General features: G+C 42.4%; 1 protein-coding gene across 1 annotated transcript in view; it reads right to left on the bottom strand.

The window, feature by feature from the left end:
- Positions 1-238: 238 nt before the first annotated feature.
- The window catches only part of LOC122925886 (oocyte-specific histone RNA stem-loop-binding protein 2-like), a 65,138-nt gene continuing 46,631 nt past the window's right edge, over positions 239-18,745 (bottom strand). Inside the window, exons 3-7 of the mRNA XM_044277232.1 lie at positions 17,786-17,896; positions 15,703-15,831; positions 3,057-3,194; positions 2,481-2,580; positions 239-585 (exon numbers count right to left, since the gene is read on the bottom strand). Coding sequence (XP_044133167.1) covers positions 466-585; positions 2,481-2,580; positions 3,057-3,194; positions 15,703-15,831; positions 17,786-17,896 — 598 coding nt within the window. The 3' untranslated portion in view covers positions 239-465. The remainder of the gene's footprint in view (positions 586-2,480; positions 2,581-3,056; positions 3,195-15,702; positions 15,832-17,785; positions 17,897-18,745) is intronic.

Raw genomic sequence — 18,745 nt, 5'->3', positions numbered from 1 at the left:
ATAAGTGCGTGATTCATATTTAAAAAAGGCAGAAACTAGATACAGCTTCTGCAATCATGTCACCACCAACTTAGTGTATACTATACCATAGTTGTAGGGTCATAATACAAAATATACAATTTCCTAGAACAGAATAATTACATAAGTATTACATAAGTGACTTACAAATGCGGTGGTACAAACTGTGGTAATATCTCATGCTACCAAATAGTAGAATAATAATAATAAATAATAATATTTCCCAAGAGAGATTAATGGAAACGTGATACAACATACAAATACATGCATAAATCAGAATGAAATTAGGCTGAAGGGTACACCAAGTTTGTGTTAAACGGATACTTCATTAATGTATGACTGTGGTAAAAACAAAGGATTTTGTCCACTAATTTGTGCGCAAACCAATCAAGCTGTAATCCAAGCAGTGCAAGGTGAACAGAGCGATTGCGTCTCCTTCAGAAATAACTATTGACCAATCCAGTAGGGATGACCATGAGGTTCTGTATAGTCATAGTGCTGTAACCAGTCGTAGTAACTCGGAGATGCTTCTTCAGGAGGATAGCCCATATTATACACATCTGAAATCTTGAGGAAACAAAACCCTATTACATTAAAGTCTCAAAGGCCCACATCTAAAGCTACATCATAACCACATCAAACCATTTTTAGGTCTTGTAACATTATATAACGGTGTGCTTATTTTAATTTTCTAACATTTAGACATATTTGATAGTCATTAAAATCATATAAAGAGGAGTGTCAGCTACCATAGCGCCACATCAGTTTTATTGCAAGCACTGTTTAGCAGCAGAATTTGCAACTCTTGCTTTTTCCACAAAGTGGGCAAGGTGTGGGTAGCCAAATTCACTATATATGTGCCAGAATAGATTTCAGTTCTAGGGCACAGATGGCCAAAGATGTGATAAAATTGAGACATTCTGTTCTTAATAAATTGGTTGGATTGGTGGTATTACAGTACAAGCTGAATTCAGCCATCATTGGGTATTCATAGGCTTCCATGTCTCTTCTGAACTTATATTACCTCATATCATATGGAAAGAAGTTGTCTTTATTGGCTTACAACTAGACCAAATTTTTTTTTTTGCAATGCTTAGATACCCTTTATGGAGGTATCCTCCAAACAGGTCACTGGCTGAACCAGTGTTGCTCAGGTGTTTTTATTTTAAAGCAGCAGTGGGTTCAAAATGAACAGAAAACAAAAAGGACTGAAGTCACCTTAAGGGTACCTGCACATGGTGCAGATTTGTGTGCAGAAAGTCCACAAGAAATCTTTCTATGCATTTTTGGTGCAGGTTTGATGTGGATTTCCTCAGAGCTCACCCTATAATTGAAAAGTGAAATTCACACATTGCAGATGACATCCGTGTGCCGTCTATTTTTTACAGCCCCATAGAAATGATGATCAGGCACAGACTGAAAATACGGTTGTGTGACTGTAGCCTAACAGCAGAAAAATCTAAGGGGATTGTTGGAGGGGGTGCAAGAACACTTGTAGACAAACCTGTAAAGGGTGCGACTAAAAGGAGGCAATACCAGGTGAGAAAGTGTAAAGTGAAAGGGGCAAATTTATTCTCCCCTCCCAAATTTTTTTCTTCTTCATTTTCCAGGAAAATTTAAGACTTTGGCCACTACATATTAACTGCACATGTGCTGGGAAGAGCACATAACTCCAGATAATAGGCATTAAACCTATGTCATTGATGACCTATGGTTCAATATGACCAGTTCCGCTCATCTGCTTCCTGGTGCGGAGCTCCGAAAATGGACACTGATGAAGGGTACCATCCATCAGCAGCCTCCATTCATTTACATTGGGGACAAACTATTTCCAGTGTAAGTAGGGAAGAGCCAACCCCTTTAACAATTCAAGGGAAGACCTCTAGCTTGCATTGCCTCCTGAAAGATTCATACTCGCCTGTTCCCAGCTGCTCCAATGTACTATCCTTCAGATAGGTCATCCATATCAGATTGGCAGAGGTGCAGTCTCCCTTCCTGCTGCTGCTTTGCCATAGACATAGCAGCAGGAAGAGATACGAGACGGCACATGCCGTCTCCTCATACAGCTGACCAGCGGGGGTGCCAGGTGTCGGACCCCCGCTGATCTGATTTTGATGACCTATCCTGAGGATAGGTCATCAATATTAAAAAGCCCGGACAAGCCCTTTAAGACTCTTTACACCCTGTTTTCTAGTAGAACGAAGCATCTTTCCCTAATGCTTTGTATATTCCATAAAGTATATAAAAAATGTTTTAACATCCCTGTTCCCTACACAAAAATAAACCGAAATAGTTACACTAAGTTCTTCAAATAGAAGTCCCATTGAGCAAATTTGTCATACAAAAACCATTAGGAGTTTCAGGCATGTAATGTTGACGCCAGTAACCAAAAAAAAATAAATCATAACACCCCCCCCCCCCCCCACACACACACAAAAAACAGATCTAAAAATCAAACCTACCTGTAGGTCAAACAGATCAGCTTCTAAACCTTGAAGGGACTCTATACCATCTAACCAAGGATTAAGCATACTGTGTGTTGGATCATAGTAATTTTCTTTCCTGTAGGACAGATGCCATTACCATTATTAATAACTAAACTCAATAAGTACAGCTATATACCCATCTCCAATAGCAATTCGTAAATTAGGTTATGAAAGTTAAAGGAGTTGTGCAGTGCTACAATATTGATGGCCTATCCTCAGGATCGCTGGGGGTCCATCTCAGTGTAATTACAACGGCTTGTCCCATTCAAGTTGTCTCCACAAAGGAGTCGAAATTTTGAAATGGAAGCAGAAGTGCAGATACTGCTTCAAAGAGCTGATTGGCGGAGGTGCTGGGAGTCAGACCCCTGCTGATCTGATATTGATGACCTATCCAGGGGGCAGGTCATATTTATTGTAGCACTGTACATTCCCTTTAATACTTCGAACTGGTTCGAGATTGCAGCAAGGTTTATTTTAGGGTGCGCCCACCCCATGTGCCCTTAGCAGTATTTACAGTAAATGAATAATAGATTGCCAGCATCTCATACTTACTGAAATGTGACCTCCGCAGGAGGATCCCATGCATGAAGTGCACGCCTCCAGATTTTAATCTGCATATCCCAAGACCGCCGACTGTATTTCCTATATTTGTTGGGGCTGCGAGGGTGAATTTCTGGTATTCTTTCAGATCTAAGAAATTAGTGAATGCTTTCAGTTAGCATCTATGGATATTCTGATATTTTTGAATCCCCTGAAAAGCAAGCTTAGTTTGTGTGCTGTAATGATATTAATGACTTCTCCTCAGGATTATCAAACGCTGATTGGTGGGAGTCTAACTCCCTGCACTCCTGTTGATCACCTGTTTGAAGGGGTCCTGGCACTTCAAACCTGCACACTGTCTAATTCAGGGGTCAGCAACCTCCAGCACTCCAGGTATTGTCAGACTACAACACCCAGCATGCATACTCATTCTCAGAACTTTCACAGAAGTGAATGAAGCATATTCTTGCTGATCCATGGTCTAGATTATAGCAGTAGTGCAGTCTAATACATTTTAAGGTGGATTATCAGGAACGACTGTTCCTGAGAACGCTCATTCCCAACAATCTGTCCATCACCTGATGAATGAGCAACACTCGTTTGTCGGGCGATTATATATATATATATATATATATATATATATATATATATATATATATATATATATACACATACACACACACATATACATATATTTTATACACACAGTTGCAAGAAAATGTATGTGAACCCTTTGGAATGATATGGATTTCTGCACAAATTGGTCATAAAATGTGATCTGATCTTCATCTGAGTCACAATAGACAATCACAGTCTGCTTAAACTAATAACAGAATTAAATGTTACCATGTTTTTATTGAACACCATGTAAACATTCACAGTGCAGGTGGAAAAAGTATGTGAACCCCTAGACTAATGACATCTCCAAGAGCTAATTGGAGTGAGGTGTCAGCAAACTGGAGTCCAATCAATGAGATGAAATTGGAGGTGTTTGTTACAGCTGCCCTGCCCTATAAAAATATAAATAAAAATAAAAAAAATAAACACACACATCCCCACCAGTTCTGGGTTTCATTTTCACAAGAAGGATTGCCTGATGTGAATGATGCCTCGCACAAAAGAGCTCTCAGAAGACCTACGATTAAGAATTGTTGACTTGTATAAGGGAAAGGGTTATAAAAGTATCTCCAAAAGCCTTGCTGTTCATCAGTCCAGTAGAGAAAGTTCAGCACTGGTGCTACTCTCCCTAGGAGTGGCAGTCCTGTAAAGATGACTGCAAGAGCACAGCGCAGACTGCTCAATGAGGTGACGAAGAATCCTAGAGTGTCAGCTAAAGACTTACAAACATCCCTGTTAGCGAATCTACGATACGTAAAACACTAAACAAGAATGGATTTCATGGGAGTATACCACAGAGGACGCCACTGCTGTCCAAAGGAAAAAATAAATAAAAAAACATTACTGCACGTTTCCAGTTTGCACAAGAGCAACTGGATGTTCCACAGCAGTACTGGCAAAATATTCTGTGGACAGATGAAACCAAAGTTGAGTTGTAAGAAACACACACTATGTGTGGCGAAAAAGAGGCACAGCACACCAACATCAAAACCTCATCCCAACTGTGAAGTATGGTGGTGGGGGCATCATGGTTTGGGGCTGCTTTGCTGCATCAGGGCCTGGACAGATTGCCATCATCGAAGGAAAAATGAATTCCCAAGTTTATCAAGACATTTTGCAGGAGAACTTAAGACCATCTGTCCACCAGCTGAAGCTCAACAGAAGATGGGTGTTGCAACAGGACAACGACCCAAAGCATAGAAGTAAATCAACAGAATGGCTTAAAACAGAAGAAAATACACCTTTTGGAGTGGCCCAGTCAGAGTCCTGACCTCAACCCGATTGAGATGCTGTGGCATGACCTCAAGAAAGCGATTCACACCAGACATCCCAAAAATATTGCTGAACAGAAACAGTTCTGTAAAAGAGGAATGGTCAAGAATTGCTCCTGACCGTTGTGCACGTCTGATCTGCAACTACTGGAAACGTTTGGATTTAATAACTGGTTGAACCTCCTTTGGCAGCAATAACTTCAACCAGTTAATAAATCCAAGGGTTCACATACTTTTTCCACCTGCACTGTGAATGTTTACATATTGTGTTCAATAAAAACATGGTAACATTTATTTGTGTTTTATTAGTTTAAGCAGACTGAGTGTCTATTGTTGTGACTTAGATGAAGATCAGATCACATTTTATGACCAATTTGTGCAGAAATCCATATCATTCAAAAGGATTCACATACTTTTTCTTGCCTATATTTTTTAAAATAATTTTATATGTATTTTGTATTATCCTCATAATATATACTAAACTTATGTGAGGGAATATATGAGCAGTCATGGTGGATTCAAGGAAACAGAATTACCGGTAAGTCTAATAGTGGTTTTTCAATTTTGGCCACCATGACGACTACGGATGAGAACTAACAGATTACTAAGTAAGGGGGGGGGGGGGGGCCCGCAACTGCTTGCAACACTCTTTGGCCAAAATGCCAAATCCGCTGCAGCAGAAAAGTTCAGGCAATAGTGTGTAGTGAAAGTATGCTAGACCAGGTTACAGCCTTGCATATTTGATAGAGAGATACCCCAGCTCTTTGTGCCCAAGAGGAGGATATAGCTCTAGTAGAATGTGCCTTAATCCCTAAAGGACATGCCTGACCTAATAAGTTATAGCAGAAAATAGTTTTTATCAAATGCCCTACGGATGTCTTGGAAAGTTTTTTCCCCTTTATTTTCCCCCGAAAACTGAGTTAACAGATTATTATCCTTCCTAAAGGGTGCTATAACTTAGGTACTGGATAATTGTCTCCCTTACATCTAGAAGATGCAATTTTTCTTCATTTTTTTGTATCACTGCAGAAGGAAGGTAAAATAATTTCCTGGTACCTATGGAAATTAGAAACTACCTTCGGGAGAAAACTGATTTAGTCTCAATACAATTTTATCAGGAAAAATTGATAAATATTGTTCTTTACATGACAGCCTGGATTTCTTCTATGAGTCTTACAGATGTAATTGCTATTAGAAAAGCAGTCTTGAAAGATGTTTTAGGGAAATTTCTGTTACTGGGGAAAAAGGAGAATTTGTTAACCCATTAAGGACTAAATTTTGGTCCCGTGGAGTTGTGTTAAGCTTTAAAGGAAGGTCTGAGTCTAGAAGCGCCTTTAATAAATCTTCAAACCCATCTATGGTTTGGTAGGTTAGTATCGTAGAAAGCCCCCAGGGCTGATATTTGTACCTTCAAGGTACTAGGCCTAAGTCTTTGTATGGAAGGAGAAGATCTAATTGGTAAACTCTTCCCAGCCATGAGCAACATTTTTTCCAGATTTTTAGATAATGGCATCCGTAACTTTTTTCCTGCTGGCTTTTAGGGTACTGATTACTAAATTTGAGAGGCCCGTGCTGTGACGAGGGTACCCCAAGTAGAGTCCCCTTTTTAAAAAATACACACACAGGCATACTGGCCCACTATTCTGCTTTAAAAGAGAAATATTCCCTTGCTTGGAGCTGTGTCCTAGTAATTTAAAATGACACTTCCCCATCATAAAGATAAGGATGGGAGCTTCAAAAGCACCCCTGCCGAGGCTCATTGTAAAATACTGGATCCTGGGATAACAGCCAGACATCACTACAGTCACAGCAGGGAACCAGAGAGATCTGGGAAAGCAACCTATTAAACTGTTGAGGGACTCAAAGGTAGTCATTTTTCATATATCTGGTTGTAGGCATATTCTGCACTGGCTAAGGCCTGATTCAACCTCCGTGGACCAATGCGATCACAGAGCTATAAAACAGTATGTTCTTGTGCCCTTGGAAGGCTGAAAAGCCAGCTTTAAGCAGTCCTGGCGAACCAGAATCCCCAGCAGAGGCAAGTTTGGTCTTGTTAGACTTGTAAAATCATAAGGGTCATTAATACCTAAATGTCATAGCTGTATTTAGTGGTTCCACAGAACTGTGGGCTCAGACAGAATAAGGACGTTCTGGGCTGACCTTAGCTGGGTCATAAACCTTGCTGACACCTTCTCGATCCTGCCCACACATTCGTACCATTGGTGGGCAGAATTGCTGGCACCTCCTGTTTTAGAACTGTTATAAGATGCTGTCAGGGCATTGTATGGCAACCCTGCCTTGCCTTAACACCTGGATTTGTATCGCATTCTGAATGTTAGTGCTCAGGGTCCACTGATATTATACCAATCGGATTGCACAACGGCTTCAAGGACTGAAACAGAGGAACCCAAGTATACCTTTCATCCCTTAGCTTTTTTATTTTAACTGTCATGAATTACTATTAAATTATTATTATTTAGAATAGTCCTTTTTCTGTAAATGTATATATGCACAGTTTTTCCATTTAACTTTTATTAAAAGATTGCAATCTTATTTGCCATGTCTTTCGTGTTCTAAGCAAAGGAATTAACAAATCCCATCTCTGAAGAGAGTAACGTTACCATTGTGTGTGAGAAAGGTAATTTTGATTGTTGCTTGGCTGAACAATTGCGATTGGTCAGCAAGTGGTACCTGGTTCATTCCCTGCTCTGCGTGAGGGTGAGTGACCGGTAGTCTGTGTGCCGTTAAAACACATGGTGGCAGTATACCGAATTGTATCTATGAAGGGTTAACCGGAAGACACCCTTTGTCACGTGCAGTATCAGTCTGCGTACAGGTATGTTTGTGACACTTGCTCCTTAGGATCTCGCTTTCAGGATCCAGGCAGATAGCTTGAAGAAACCCGGGTGTTGATGCAAGATTGGCCCCTGTGAGACTCTGGAAAGGAATCAGCCATGGATCTTCCAAGGATAAGTTTTTCAGGATGGGAAACCAGGTTCTCTTGGGCCAATATGGGATTATTAGTATCACTGTAACTGGGTCTGAGAATTTTCTGCAGAAACTTGGGGATTAATGCCCATTGGGGGGGGGGGCGGGGGGGGGGGAACGACGCATATGCTAGATTCCAGTTCCATTTTACTGAGAAGGCATCCACTGCCCATGGATTTTACCTGGGATTCAGGGAGCAAAACCGGTTGAACTTTGCATTTGTTTTTGAGGCGAATAAGTGTATTTGAGGTTGGCCCTACCTGTTTATGAATTTTTGAAATATGTCTGGATTTAAGAACCATTCCCCTGGGTCTAGAGTTTGTCTGCTTAGAAAATCTGCCTCCGTATTTTCCGATCCTTTCAAGTGAATGGCTGTGATAAAACATTTTTCTGCCCAAGAAAATATTTTTCTTAAGGATCTTAATTTTTGGGACCTTGTGCCTCCTTGATGCTTCAGGTAAGCAACTGCTGTTGTATTGTCAGAATATTTTTTAGGTGTTTTTCGCTTAATAGATTCCGATTTAATTTTAGAGCCTCCCAGAGCACTCAGTTTGATTACTAATTTTTTTTATCCGTTCCAGCCACTTCCCTTGACAGCTTGAGGAGGCCACCATTTCACCCCATCCCGTTGCGCCTGCGTCTGTTACCACTTGTATTCCTGGCTCTTTTTGCTAGATAACCCCCCTGGTTAGATTGGTTTCCATCTTCTACCAATTTAAATCTATTTTTATTTGCAGGGTGATTATTATGTCCAAGGGTGACTGAGGTTTGTTCCAATTGCTCAATATCCAGGATTGTATGGTCCTGGTGTGGGCTTGGCTCCAGGCAACTGCTGTTATGCAGAAGGTCATGAGACCCATGATGCTCATGGCGTTCCTGATGGAGGTGCTGTTTTGGAGTTTGGAATTTTCCAATTTTCTCTATAATGGCTTTTATTTTTGCCCGAGGTAGTGATGTCCTTTGGGCTACTGAGTCTAGTATCACCCCAAGAAATTTCCTGTTTGATGACTGACTTAGAGAAGTTTTTCTTTTATATTTATCAGCCAATCCAAGCTGTAAACTTTCTGCAAGAAGGTTTGCGTGTTTGTGACAGTTTCTGCTTCAGAATTTCCCAGTAGAAGGAAATAGCCTAGGTATAGAAAAATTACTAGTCCCTTTTTTCTGGGGGAGGGCAACATTTCCACTACGAGTTTCGTAAAGAACCTTGGTGCGGATGAAATGCCAAATGGAAGGGCGCAGAACTGAAAATGATGAATTTTGTGATCTGGACTCTGTAATGCAAAAAGATTATATCTTTGCGAGTTTTGATGTATAGGGACGTGATCGTATGCATCCTTGAGATCTATGGACGACATACATGCCCCCTTTTTTTTATTAAAGGGACGATGGAGGAGATGTATTCCATTTAGAATTTTTTGTACACTACAGTCTTGTTTAGATATTTTAGGTTTATGATGGTTCTGGAGGAGCCATACATTTTTTTAACTAAATAGTCTTGCGTAAAAACCTTGTTTTTCCTCTGGCATCGGGACCTGTTTTATTATTCCTGATGCTTTTAATTCTAGTATACCATGCCAGAAAGGGTATTGGGATCGTGGGATGTTATTTGGAACCTTTTTAGTGGGGTAGAGGTAAATTCTATTTTGTATCTTTTTTTTAAAAAAAATTCTAGCGCCCAAGGGTTTGATGTTGTGGCTTCCCACTGGGTTAAGAAATTTTTTAGCCTCCCCCTACTCTGGAGTCATTGCTTTTCACTTGATTTATTTTGGGGGTTGAGGAGGAAGACTCTGCCTTTGTCCCCTTTCTGGTAACTCCAGCAACCAGTCTTTCCTTTGCCTCTATATGGCCTAGATTGCTGACTGAAGGGGCAAAAAAAATTCCTTTTTTGTTCTTTTTGTCAGTGGCTTTTGCTAGTGTTTTAACAAGTACCGGTCCAAAAACATATTCCCCTGAGAATGCTATGGAGCAAAGTTTAGATTGAGATTTTATCACCTCCCCCCAGGATTTCATCCAAAGTGCGCGCCTGGCAGAGTTTGAGAAGGCAGAGTCTTTGGCAGCAATTCTAACCAAATCAGCTGAAGCATCTGCTAGAAATGCAGTGGTGGATTTTAAGAAGGGAATAGACTGAAGGATTTCTTCTCAGGGGTTTTTATTTTTTATATGACATTCCAGTTCATTAAGCCAGAAATACATGGCTCTAGCCAATGAGGTAGCTGCAATATTAGTTTTCACCCCAAACATGGAAGCTTCCCAACATTTCCTTAGAAGGGAATCCACTTCCTGTTCCATAGGTCACGCAACTGGGATGAGTCTTCAAATGGCAGGGAAGTCTTTACTACTTTTGCCACCTGAACATCGATTTTAGGAGTATCGTTGAAAATTCTTCATTCGGCAGGGTCAAAGAGTGGCCTCTTTCTGAATTCTCTAGAAACCCCCAGTCTTTTTTCAGGATCCGACCAATGATAATCTTTTTATATTTTCATTAATGGGAAAGACTGTAGCATTTTTGTGCTTAATCCCACAAACATTTCGTCCTGTACAGATCTTGTTTTCTGGACGTTTTCGATATCCATGGTTTCCCTTTAAAGCTTTAAAGAGTTCATCCATATCTTCAGGAGGAAAAAAAGAAGTTTTTTTTTTCTTCATCATCCGACAACTGATCATCAAGATTGTGTTTGATCGCTGACACCCCTTCCTCCATGTCCTCAGAATCTGAGGAGGATGGAACGGATAACCTTGGCTTTTTAGTAGGAGGTGCTTTTTGAGGAATGGGGGGGCCAAGAGGCCAATGAGGATCTGATTTCATCCTGAATCATTGTTTTAATTTCAGTCATGATAGTTGCTCTTCCTTCAAAAGGTCGCCAACGCAATTTTTGCTGAGTTTCTTCTTTTATCTCTCAGGTAATTTTTTTTTAGCAATTAACGCATTTGGTATACGTTGTTTTTGCTTTCATTTCCTTAACCTAGGTAAAAGAGCAACCCCCAATCAGGAAGAAAACATTTACAGACAAAGATGCAGGTTTCCCCCTGGGAGACTCATGGATGGAGTTACAAAAGGTGGGTCTGCACATTCACCACGGGTCCCAGGAGCCTCCGGAGCTGACAGTCACTGCAGACAGGAGACGGTGCGCTGCTGTGCTGTTTTGAAGCTCCGCGTCTGACAGGGTTTGCCTCAGGAGCCCAACCCAGCGTGATGACACGTGCCCCATCAAGCTTCGCCCCTTCCGGAAATAGCCAGGATTACAGTGTTGCCTTGAGCAATGCCCCATGCGGCGTTCAGCGTCCCCGCACCCACTGGTCTGCTTCCACACAATAAGGAAGGAAGACCTTACAAGCCTCAGTGAAATCAGGTCTCCTGCTGTTAGAGACGAGATCCATGCCAACCTCCCCAGCCCAGCTTTGGCATAAGCTGCGGGAGGGCTGAGGAGGAGATTGGTAAGCCAATCTTTTAGTTAAAAAAAAAAATGAAGAAAATTCTTCAACTCCCGCAGGAGTCTTCTCTGTGCAGCTTGCCCCATAGGGACAGGAAAAACCACTGAGGGTGAGAGTGGGTGGGGGCTTCTCTCTCTGTATTTCCTGCCCCTACAGAGGTCAAGGGGTCAATCTACTCTGTAGCCATCATGGTGGATGAAATGGAAACAATGATTCTGTATGGGGACAAGAGATCCCAATATCAACCCCTCGTCCTCGTACAGTGAAGGAGATAGTTACATGTAAATGCAGCAGTTTCCTTCACTGAACAAGCAGCAGACTGTCGGGAAGGAACGTTTCCTTACAATTGGCTGCATCATCGTGCAATGTAGACCCCTTTAGTCCCATTCAAGTGAACAATTATAAGGGAGTAGCCTGCAGTTAAACACAGAGGATGCAGTGCGTTGGACCTAAACTGAACTGATATTAATGGCATTTGATGCTATACATTTTTTTGTGGGAAAAGTGCTAACGCCAATGTTAGCTGAAAGACCATGGAAATGTAGAAATGCAGGTCACATGATATCCTTCCTAGCAGCATTTTCTTCAATTTAGGTGTTTAGGTGTTGTCTGCTACAATAACCATAATTTACCTATTGAAGGAGTTGTGCAGAGGCTTAAATGCCATGTACACTTTATTATTGAATTGTACGCTTTTTGAGCTACAATTTTTTTTTTTTGTCTTTATTAAAGATTTTGAACCACTGTCTTTGTGCAGCATTTAGATTATCTAGTAGCAGGATCTGAATTTTGACCCAATTTTATCTTACTGATAAAGCCACATTCTTAAGTGTTTAGGACTTCTAAAAGTATGATTTACACAGCTAGAAAAAGTTAACTGACAGAACAGCTCAATATTTTCACTAAAGACCAATTGATAAAATGGATTTAGCATAAAATAACTGAAAAAAATCATAAAAATTTACCCCCAAAGGTGTACATAGCCTTTAATATTGATGGGCTATCCTTGGGATAGGTCAATATTAGATTGGAGATGGGTACAGAGTCGGACCGCCAATCAGCTGTTTGAGGCGGTAGTTGCACCCGTGCGAGCGCTACTTCCTCTGTGCATAGTCTCCTTTGCAGCTGCAGTGCAGTGTAATTACAACTGGTCAGTCCTATTTAAGCATATGGAACAAGCAGTTGTAATTACACTGCACCACTGCTACAAGCTAGATGGCATACAGTTAAACAGTGAACAGGTTGCAGCTCAAACAAGTGCTGTGACCCCTTCAAGCAGCTCATCAGTACTGGGTGCTGGGAGTCAGAAACCTGCCGATCTAACATTGATGATCTATCCTGAGCATAGGTCATCAATATTAACGGGGTTGTCCCATCTCACTGTTACTAAGGCAAGATGAGATCGCTCCAACCACCAGACTAGGAAAATGAGCGCTGATGAGCACCACTATTTCCCAGCCAGCTGGTGGTTGGGACTGTGTCTCATCTCGCCTTAGTAATGGGCAAGATAAGACAATGCACAACCACTTTAAATTCCCCTGCAGCTCTAGCACTGGCAACCTGGTGTTTCCTCTGCTGGTCTTTTACCGAGTTGACATTTGACCACTGCAGCCAATTTATTTTTAGTTAATATATTTAGGCCACATTATATGTCCCCCCAAGAGGCATTTAAAAGACCTCTGGAGGACAAAGACTTATTTTGCACCTTCCTTTTTTCTTTTATTTGTATTTTATTTTTTAAGTTTATTTTATTGTGTTTAATTTTTTAATACAGTAGTACAAAAAGAAAACACCAAAAGTGGCCCTATGTTGTAAACAAGTCCAAATTGACGGAAGGTAAAGTAACACAAGTAGGCAGAGTCAGCAATACCACAGTGCAGAATACCATCCCATCAGAACTATATACCACCATGCAGCACAATATATTGCCTCAAACGCTGTCTCTGTGGTAGCCATCCATAACTACCATTCCTGTTGTCCTCCAGTTATCCCTGATTAGGATATGCAGCAGGGGGCTTAGCAGGTGATATGCGGGCCACAGCAGTAGAATTCAGGAGGGCATGTGCGGTTGTTGGGCAGGTACATGAGTACCTGATTTTCACAGCTTTAACTATCGCTGAACCCATTATGTACCCGGCCAGCAGCAGTGAGGAAGGCTTTGGTGGCCCTCTGGGCATCAGCCCACCAGGAAGATTCCCTGTAAGGTCTATGGCCAGTCTGCCCCTCTGCAGCCCTGTGGAAAGCTTTAAGGGTGAGGAGTTTGAACTGTATTCTGTAGTGGATGGGATACCAGTGAAATAACATAATAGGATTTGTCAGTCTCTAAGAAAACTGCAGATTCTGAAAGTGTTCTTGGTGCAGATTACAAGAGTGTGCAAGCAATTGAATATGGAAAGCAAAGAAAAGATCTCAAACAAATCAGGTTTAGGTAGGTTAGTAGATGGGGGAAAGCAAAGAACTTCCGTTTTTGAGAGATTCAGTTTCAGAGAGAGGACATTATGTTAGAGACAGCTGCCAGAAGATCTGTGGTGTTTTGTAGTACTGCTGAAGTTATGTGGTATATAGTTGGGTGTTATCGGCATAGAGATAATACTGAAAACCAAATCTGCTGATTGCCTGTCCGATAGGAACTGTGAAGAGAGAAAAGGCCATAGAACTGAACTCTAAAGAACCACAACAGCAAGAGGAATTAGACATAGAACCAGCAACCAGAGGGATGAGAATAAAACCACGAGAGAGCAGTGTCCTTGAGGCTAAGAGTAGAGCATACTAAGGAGGAGTTTGTGGTATACAGTGTCAGACATGCCAACCATCCACTGGTAATAGATGGGTGACTTTGCAGCTGAACCCAATGCAATTAGATGACCGTTGGGATGGGGGAAGGGGCTGCATTTAGAAAATTGATCGTCGAGTTGAGTTTATAATTATGGGGTTATAAAGCTATACAGATGGGTGCCTGTAACCACAATTGGTAGCTTACTGCATACAGATTTAAACCAATTTATGTGCCGTTAGTTACCTTAGTAGTGGCTTAAGGCAGAATTCCATCTTAAAGTGATCCTCCAGTTACATGGTCACTTTCCATAACATGCCAAAGGCTAGCAACACTCAACCCTGACAACTTCTTGTCAACCCAAAATGTACAGTGAAAAGAATTAAAGGCAGCATAAACTAGTGAGACACTACCCTGAACAATACACTGGGTCACCTTCTTGAAACTGACCCAGTTTTGATAGAGTCTGGTTGAGTTGAGTGCCGAGTACTCAAAGAGCACATGCCAGCAAGTCCTCAAATTCATGAGCTCCTGGCTCTCCTCATGTCCCCACTATCAATGCTGATCATTGTAATAGAAAGAAAGATGTCCATGGCGGGGACAGGCAGAGCTCATAAATATCCAGCATGTATCCAGCAACTCTAAAGCTTGGTTTACACTGGAAACGCATCTTAGGCCAGTTTCATACTGGTAAGTTTTCCCGGCAGGATGTTCCAACATTTTCTGCGCTGCAGCTGGATCTCCGGCTGGTCCCCATTATGGTGAATAGGGTTGGGCAGACTTCCGCTGACACACGTGTAAAAATGCTTGGCGCCAGTGTGAAACTAGCATGACCTAGCATGTTAAAACCATATCTGTCACCAGTTTATGCTGTACTCAGAGCACTATCAAACAGGTGACAGATTCCTTTACGCTGGGTTCAGACCTGAGCGTTCTGAAACGAGCGCTCTGTATGCGCGATTGTACGGGCGTTTACAATCGCGCATACAGAGACTGGCGTTCACACATTGTCGCGCGTTCCCGAATTTCTATGTGCGGGAACGCGCGACAAATGCCCAAAAAAAAGCTCAAGCACTTGTTTGAGCGTCGGGCGTTTTACAGCGCGATCGTACGCGCTGTAAAACGCCCAGGTGAGAACCATTCCCATAGGGAATCATTGGTTCTTGCCTGTTGTGCGTTTTACAGCGTGTAGGAACGCGCTGTAAAACGCTCAGGTGTGAACCCAGCGTTAAGGCAAAGGTTACCAGGATTCCTGTTTAATTATAGGGCAAAGTGAAGAGAAACTCACCAAAAACATTCCAGACTAATACATTATCAGCTCCAGAGGTAAGGAAATGCATAGTCACAGGATAGGGGATAACTCAGATTGGTGGAGGTCCTACCGCTGGGTTCCCCACCGATCACAAGAACGGGTTCCCTGTTGGGGTATAGAGTACGGGTCCCAGCGGTAGGACCCTCACAATCGGAAATTCATTCCCTATCCTGTGGACAGGTGGAACTAACCAACCTGAATACCCATTTAAGCATGGAAGGCCATCAACATTTGCGCCTTAGGCAAGGGTCTAGAGAGGCTTACCTGGGAACTTCTTGTCGATAACGCCGGTAACCAATGGTGTTTTTGCCATAGTCAATTTGCTTCTGTCTCCTTTGAAGGACAGCTTCATCAGTCTCAATCTTACTGGGAAGTTTTGTTGTAGGGGAACTGCTGCACAGAACATTTGTAACAAACTATGAAATACCATTTATAGCATCTGCCACTACATTAAGTCATGGGGAATACTTTGATAACTTAGTTTTCTGGGATTACTCTGGTTTTTAATAGATATGCTCATGTAGTTGCTTACCTACCATACATTTTCCACATGTTTTCAGTTTGGACTCTTGACCCGGTTTCACGATGTATACAAATCAATATGGTTACTTACATCCTGTATGCAGAACTTCCTGCTGCTGTATCCAACCAAACCCATGATGCACTCTGCACAGCTCCAGCACTGTCCCTAACAATGCCCTGCTAGTTTATAACTTTCCCTATCCAGTTACCGTATTTTTCGCCCTATAGGACGCACCGGCCCATAAGACGCACCTAGGTTTTTGGGGAGGAAAATTAGAAAAAAATTATTTTTAACCAAAAGGTGTGCTTTTGGTGGGTTTGGAACTAATGGTGGTCTGTGGGTGGCACTATTACTGGGGATCTGTGAAGGACACTGTTATGGGGGGGGGGATCTGTGGATGACAGACACTGTTATGGGGGTGGGGGGATCTGTGGATGACAGACACTGTTATGGGGGGATCTGTGGATGACGGACACTGTTATGGGGGGGATCTGTGGATCCGTGGATGACGGACGGACACACTGTTACGGGGGGGGATCTGTGGATGACGGACACTGTTACGGGGGGGGGATCTGTGGATGACGGACACTGTTACGGGGGGGGATCTGTGGATGACGGACACTGTTACGGGGGGGGATCTGTGGATGACGGACACTGTTACGGGGGGGGGATCTGTGGATGACGGACACTGTTACGGGGGGGGGATCTGTGGATGACGGACACTGTTACGGGGGGGGATCTGTGGATGACGGACACTGTTACGGGGGGGATCTGTGGATGGCACTGTTACAGGGGGGGGGATCTGTGGATGGCACTGTTACAGGGGGGGGATCTGTGGATGGCACTGTTACAGGGGGGGGGATCTGTGGATGGCACTGTTACAGGGGGGGGGGGGGGATCTGTGGATGGCACTGTTACAGGGGGGGGGGGGATCTGTGGATGGCACTGTTACAGGGGGGGGATCTGTGGATGGCACTGTTATATATGTGCCATCCACAGACCCCCCACCCCATAACAGTGCCATCCACAGCCCCCCAGCCCATAACAGTGGCATCCACAGACTCTCTCTCCCCCCCCTTAACTGTGCCATCCACGGATCAGCTCGATCAACCAGCCGCCCCCCCCCCCCCCCCGCCGCCCCCAGTATACTAATATTAAATGTCTTATTCAATTAACTTGTATTATATATGCCCCCTCACTCCTATATTGCTAATCGTACCTTAAATCCTATTCCTAGGTGCTGTAATGCCGGCCGGGCGGCGCGTCACTGCATTACAGCACCTAGGAATAGGATTTAAGGTACGATTAGCAATATAGGAGTGAGGGGGCATATATAATACAATTTAATTGAGTAAGACATTTAATATTAGTATACCGGAGCGGCGGGGCTATAGTACATTGATTGCACCGCCCCGCCGCTATTCCCGGCCCCCAGCTCCTCCTCCCAGTCCCTCCCCCGGCCCCAGCTCACTCTACATCGCATCCAGCGATGTTAAATTGTCAGCATTCGCCCCATAAGACGCAGGGGCATTTCCCCCCGATTTTTTTGGGGGGAAAAGTGCGTCTTATGGGGCGAAATATACGGTAGTTACATATACATGCTTGTTACTGCTTTGACATGGACATATTACAGGAAATAAGAGCTGCATGGACATGATCATGTGACCACAGCCCAGAACAGTAGATAGGAGCAATAAAGGTAAAATAAATGCACTGGAAAAACAAAACCGAAAGCTACCTTCATAAAAAGGATATTAAAAAGATGGAAACCAGAAAACCCCTTTGAGCATATATTAAAGGGGGGGGGTCACAGTAAATACACACCTTAATATAGGTTTTTTCAACTCCAATAAATCCAGTTGAGTATCAACACCAACACTGACTCTCGTCGGTCCACAGTTCTCAGGGGAAAGCGTGCAATCAGGGACAGTCAGCCTGCAAAATACATTGAGTTTTCTTAGGAAAAGTAAGATCAAAATCGTGAAGGAAATATTTACAGTAGGCCTGCACGATATGTGAATTTTGTGCGATCGCGATTAGGGCCCTAAAAATTGCGATAATATGCGACGCAATATTTTAAGGGAATTGTGCTAGAGGTCTATTTGCTTGGATTTTCAAGGCAAAAGCGCACAGAAATTACTGATAATGCTGAAATGTAGTTATGCTCAACTCAAACCGTAATGCACAGTGTTTTTCAAAATAAAACATCTTTTACTAAAGTAAACATATTTGCATTACTGCAAAAGTACAAAATACAAAACTTGCCATTTTCTTAATAGCACTGCACAGAACAGATAAATAGAATAAATAGATATAAGAACATGTGTTCATTAAAATAAGATTTTCCGAACACCGAACAGGAACTTTTTAAAGAACACCATAGTCAGCAGTAGCAATATAAGGAATATACCGTATTTTTCGCCCTATAAGACGCACCTAGGTTTTTGAGGAAAAAATTAAATTAAAATTTAAACCAAAAGGTGTGCTTTTGGTGGGTTTTTAACTAACGATTGTCTGTGGATGACACTGTTACGGGGGAAAAACAATTGTGCAGGAACAGCACACAACGGTCCGTATTTCTTGTAGGAAGATGCAACAGCCCCGCACCAGCCGTGGATCTAATTAGCCAGAAAATATGAAGAAATCAAACAGCGGTGGCAGCATCTCCCATCACTTCATCTTTATTAGGACTTCACAGCATACAAAAACTGAGCAATGTTTCAGCTGTACAACAAACAGCCTTTGTCAAGCATAAAAACAATATGACACATATGCATATAAATA

This window comes from Bufo gargarizans, chromosome 2, assembly GCF_014858855.1.
Source record: "Bufo gargarizans isolate SCDJY-AF-19 chromosome 2, ASM1485885v1, whole genome shotgun sequence".
NCBI classification, from domain to species: Eukaryota; Metazoa; Chordata; class Amphibia; order Anura; family Bufonidae; genus Bufo; species Bufo gargarizans.
Note: the sequence above shows the minus strand (reverse complement) of the source record. Positions and strands in the feature narration are given on the sequence as shown.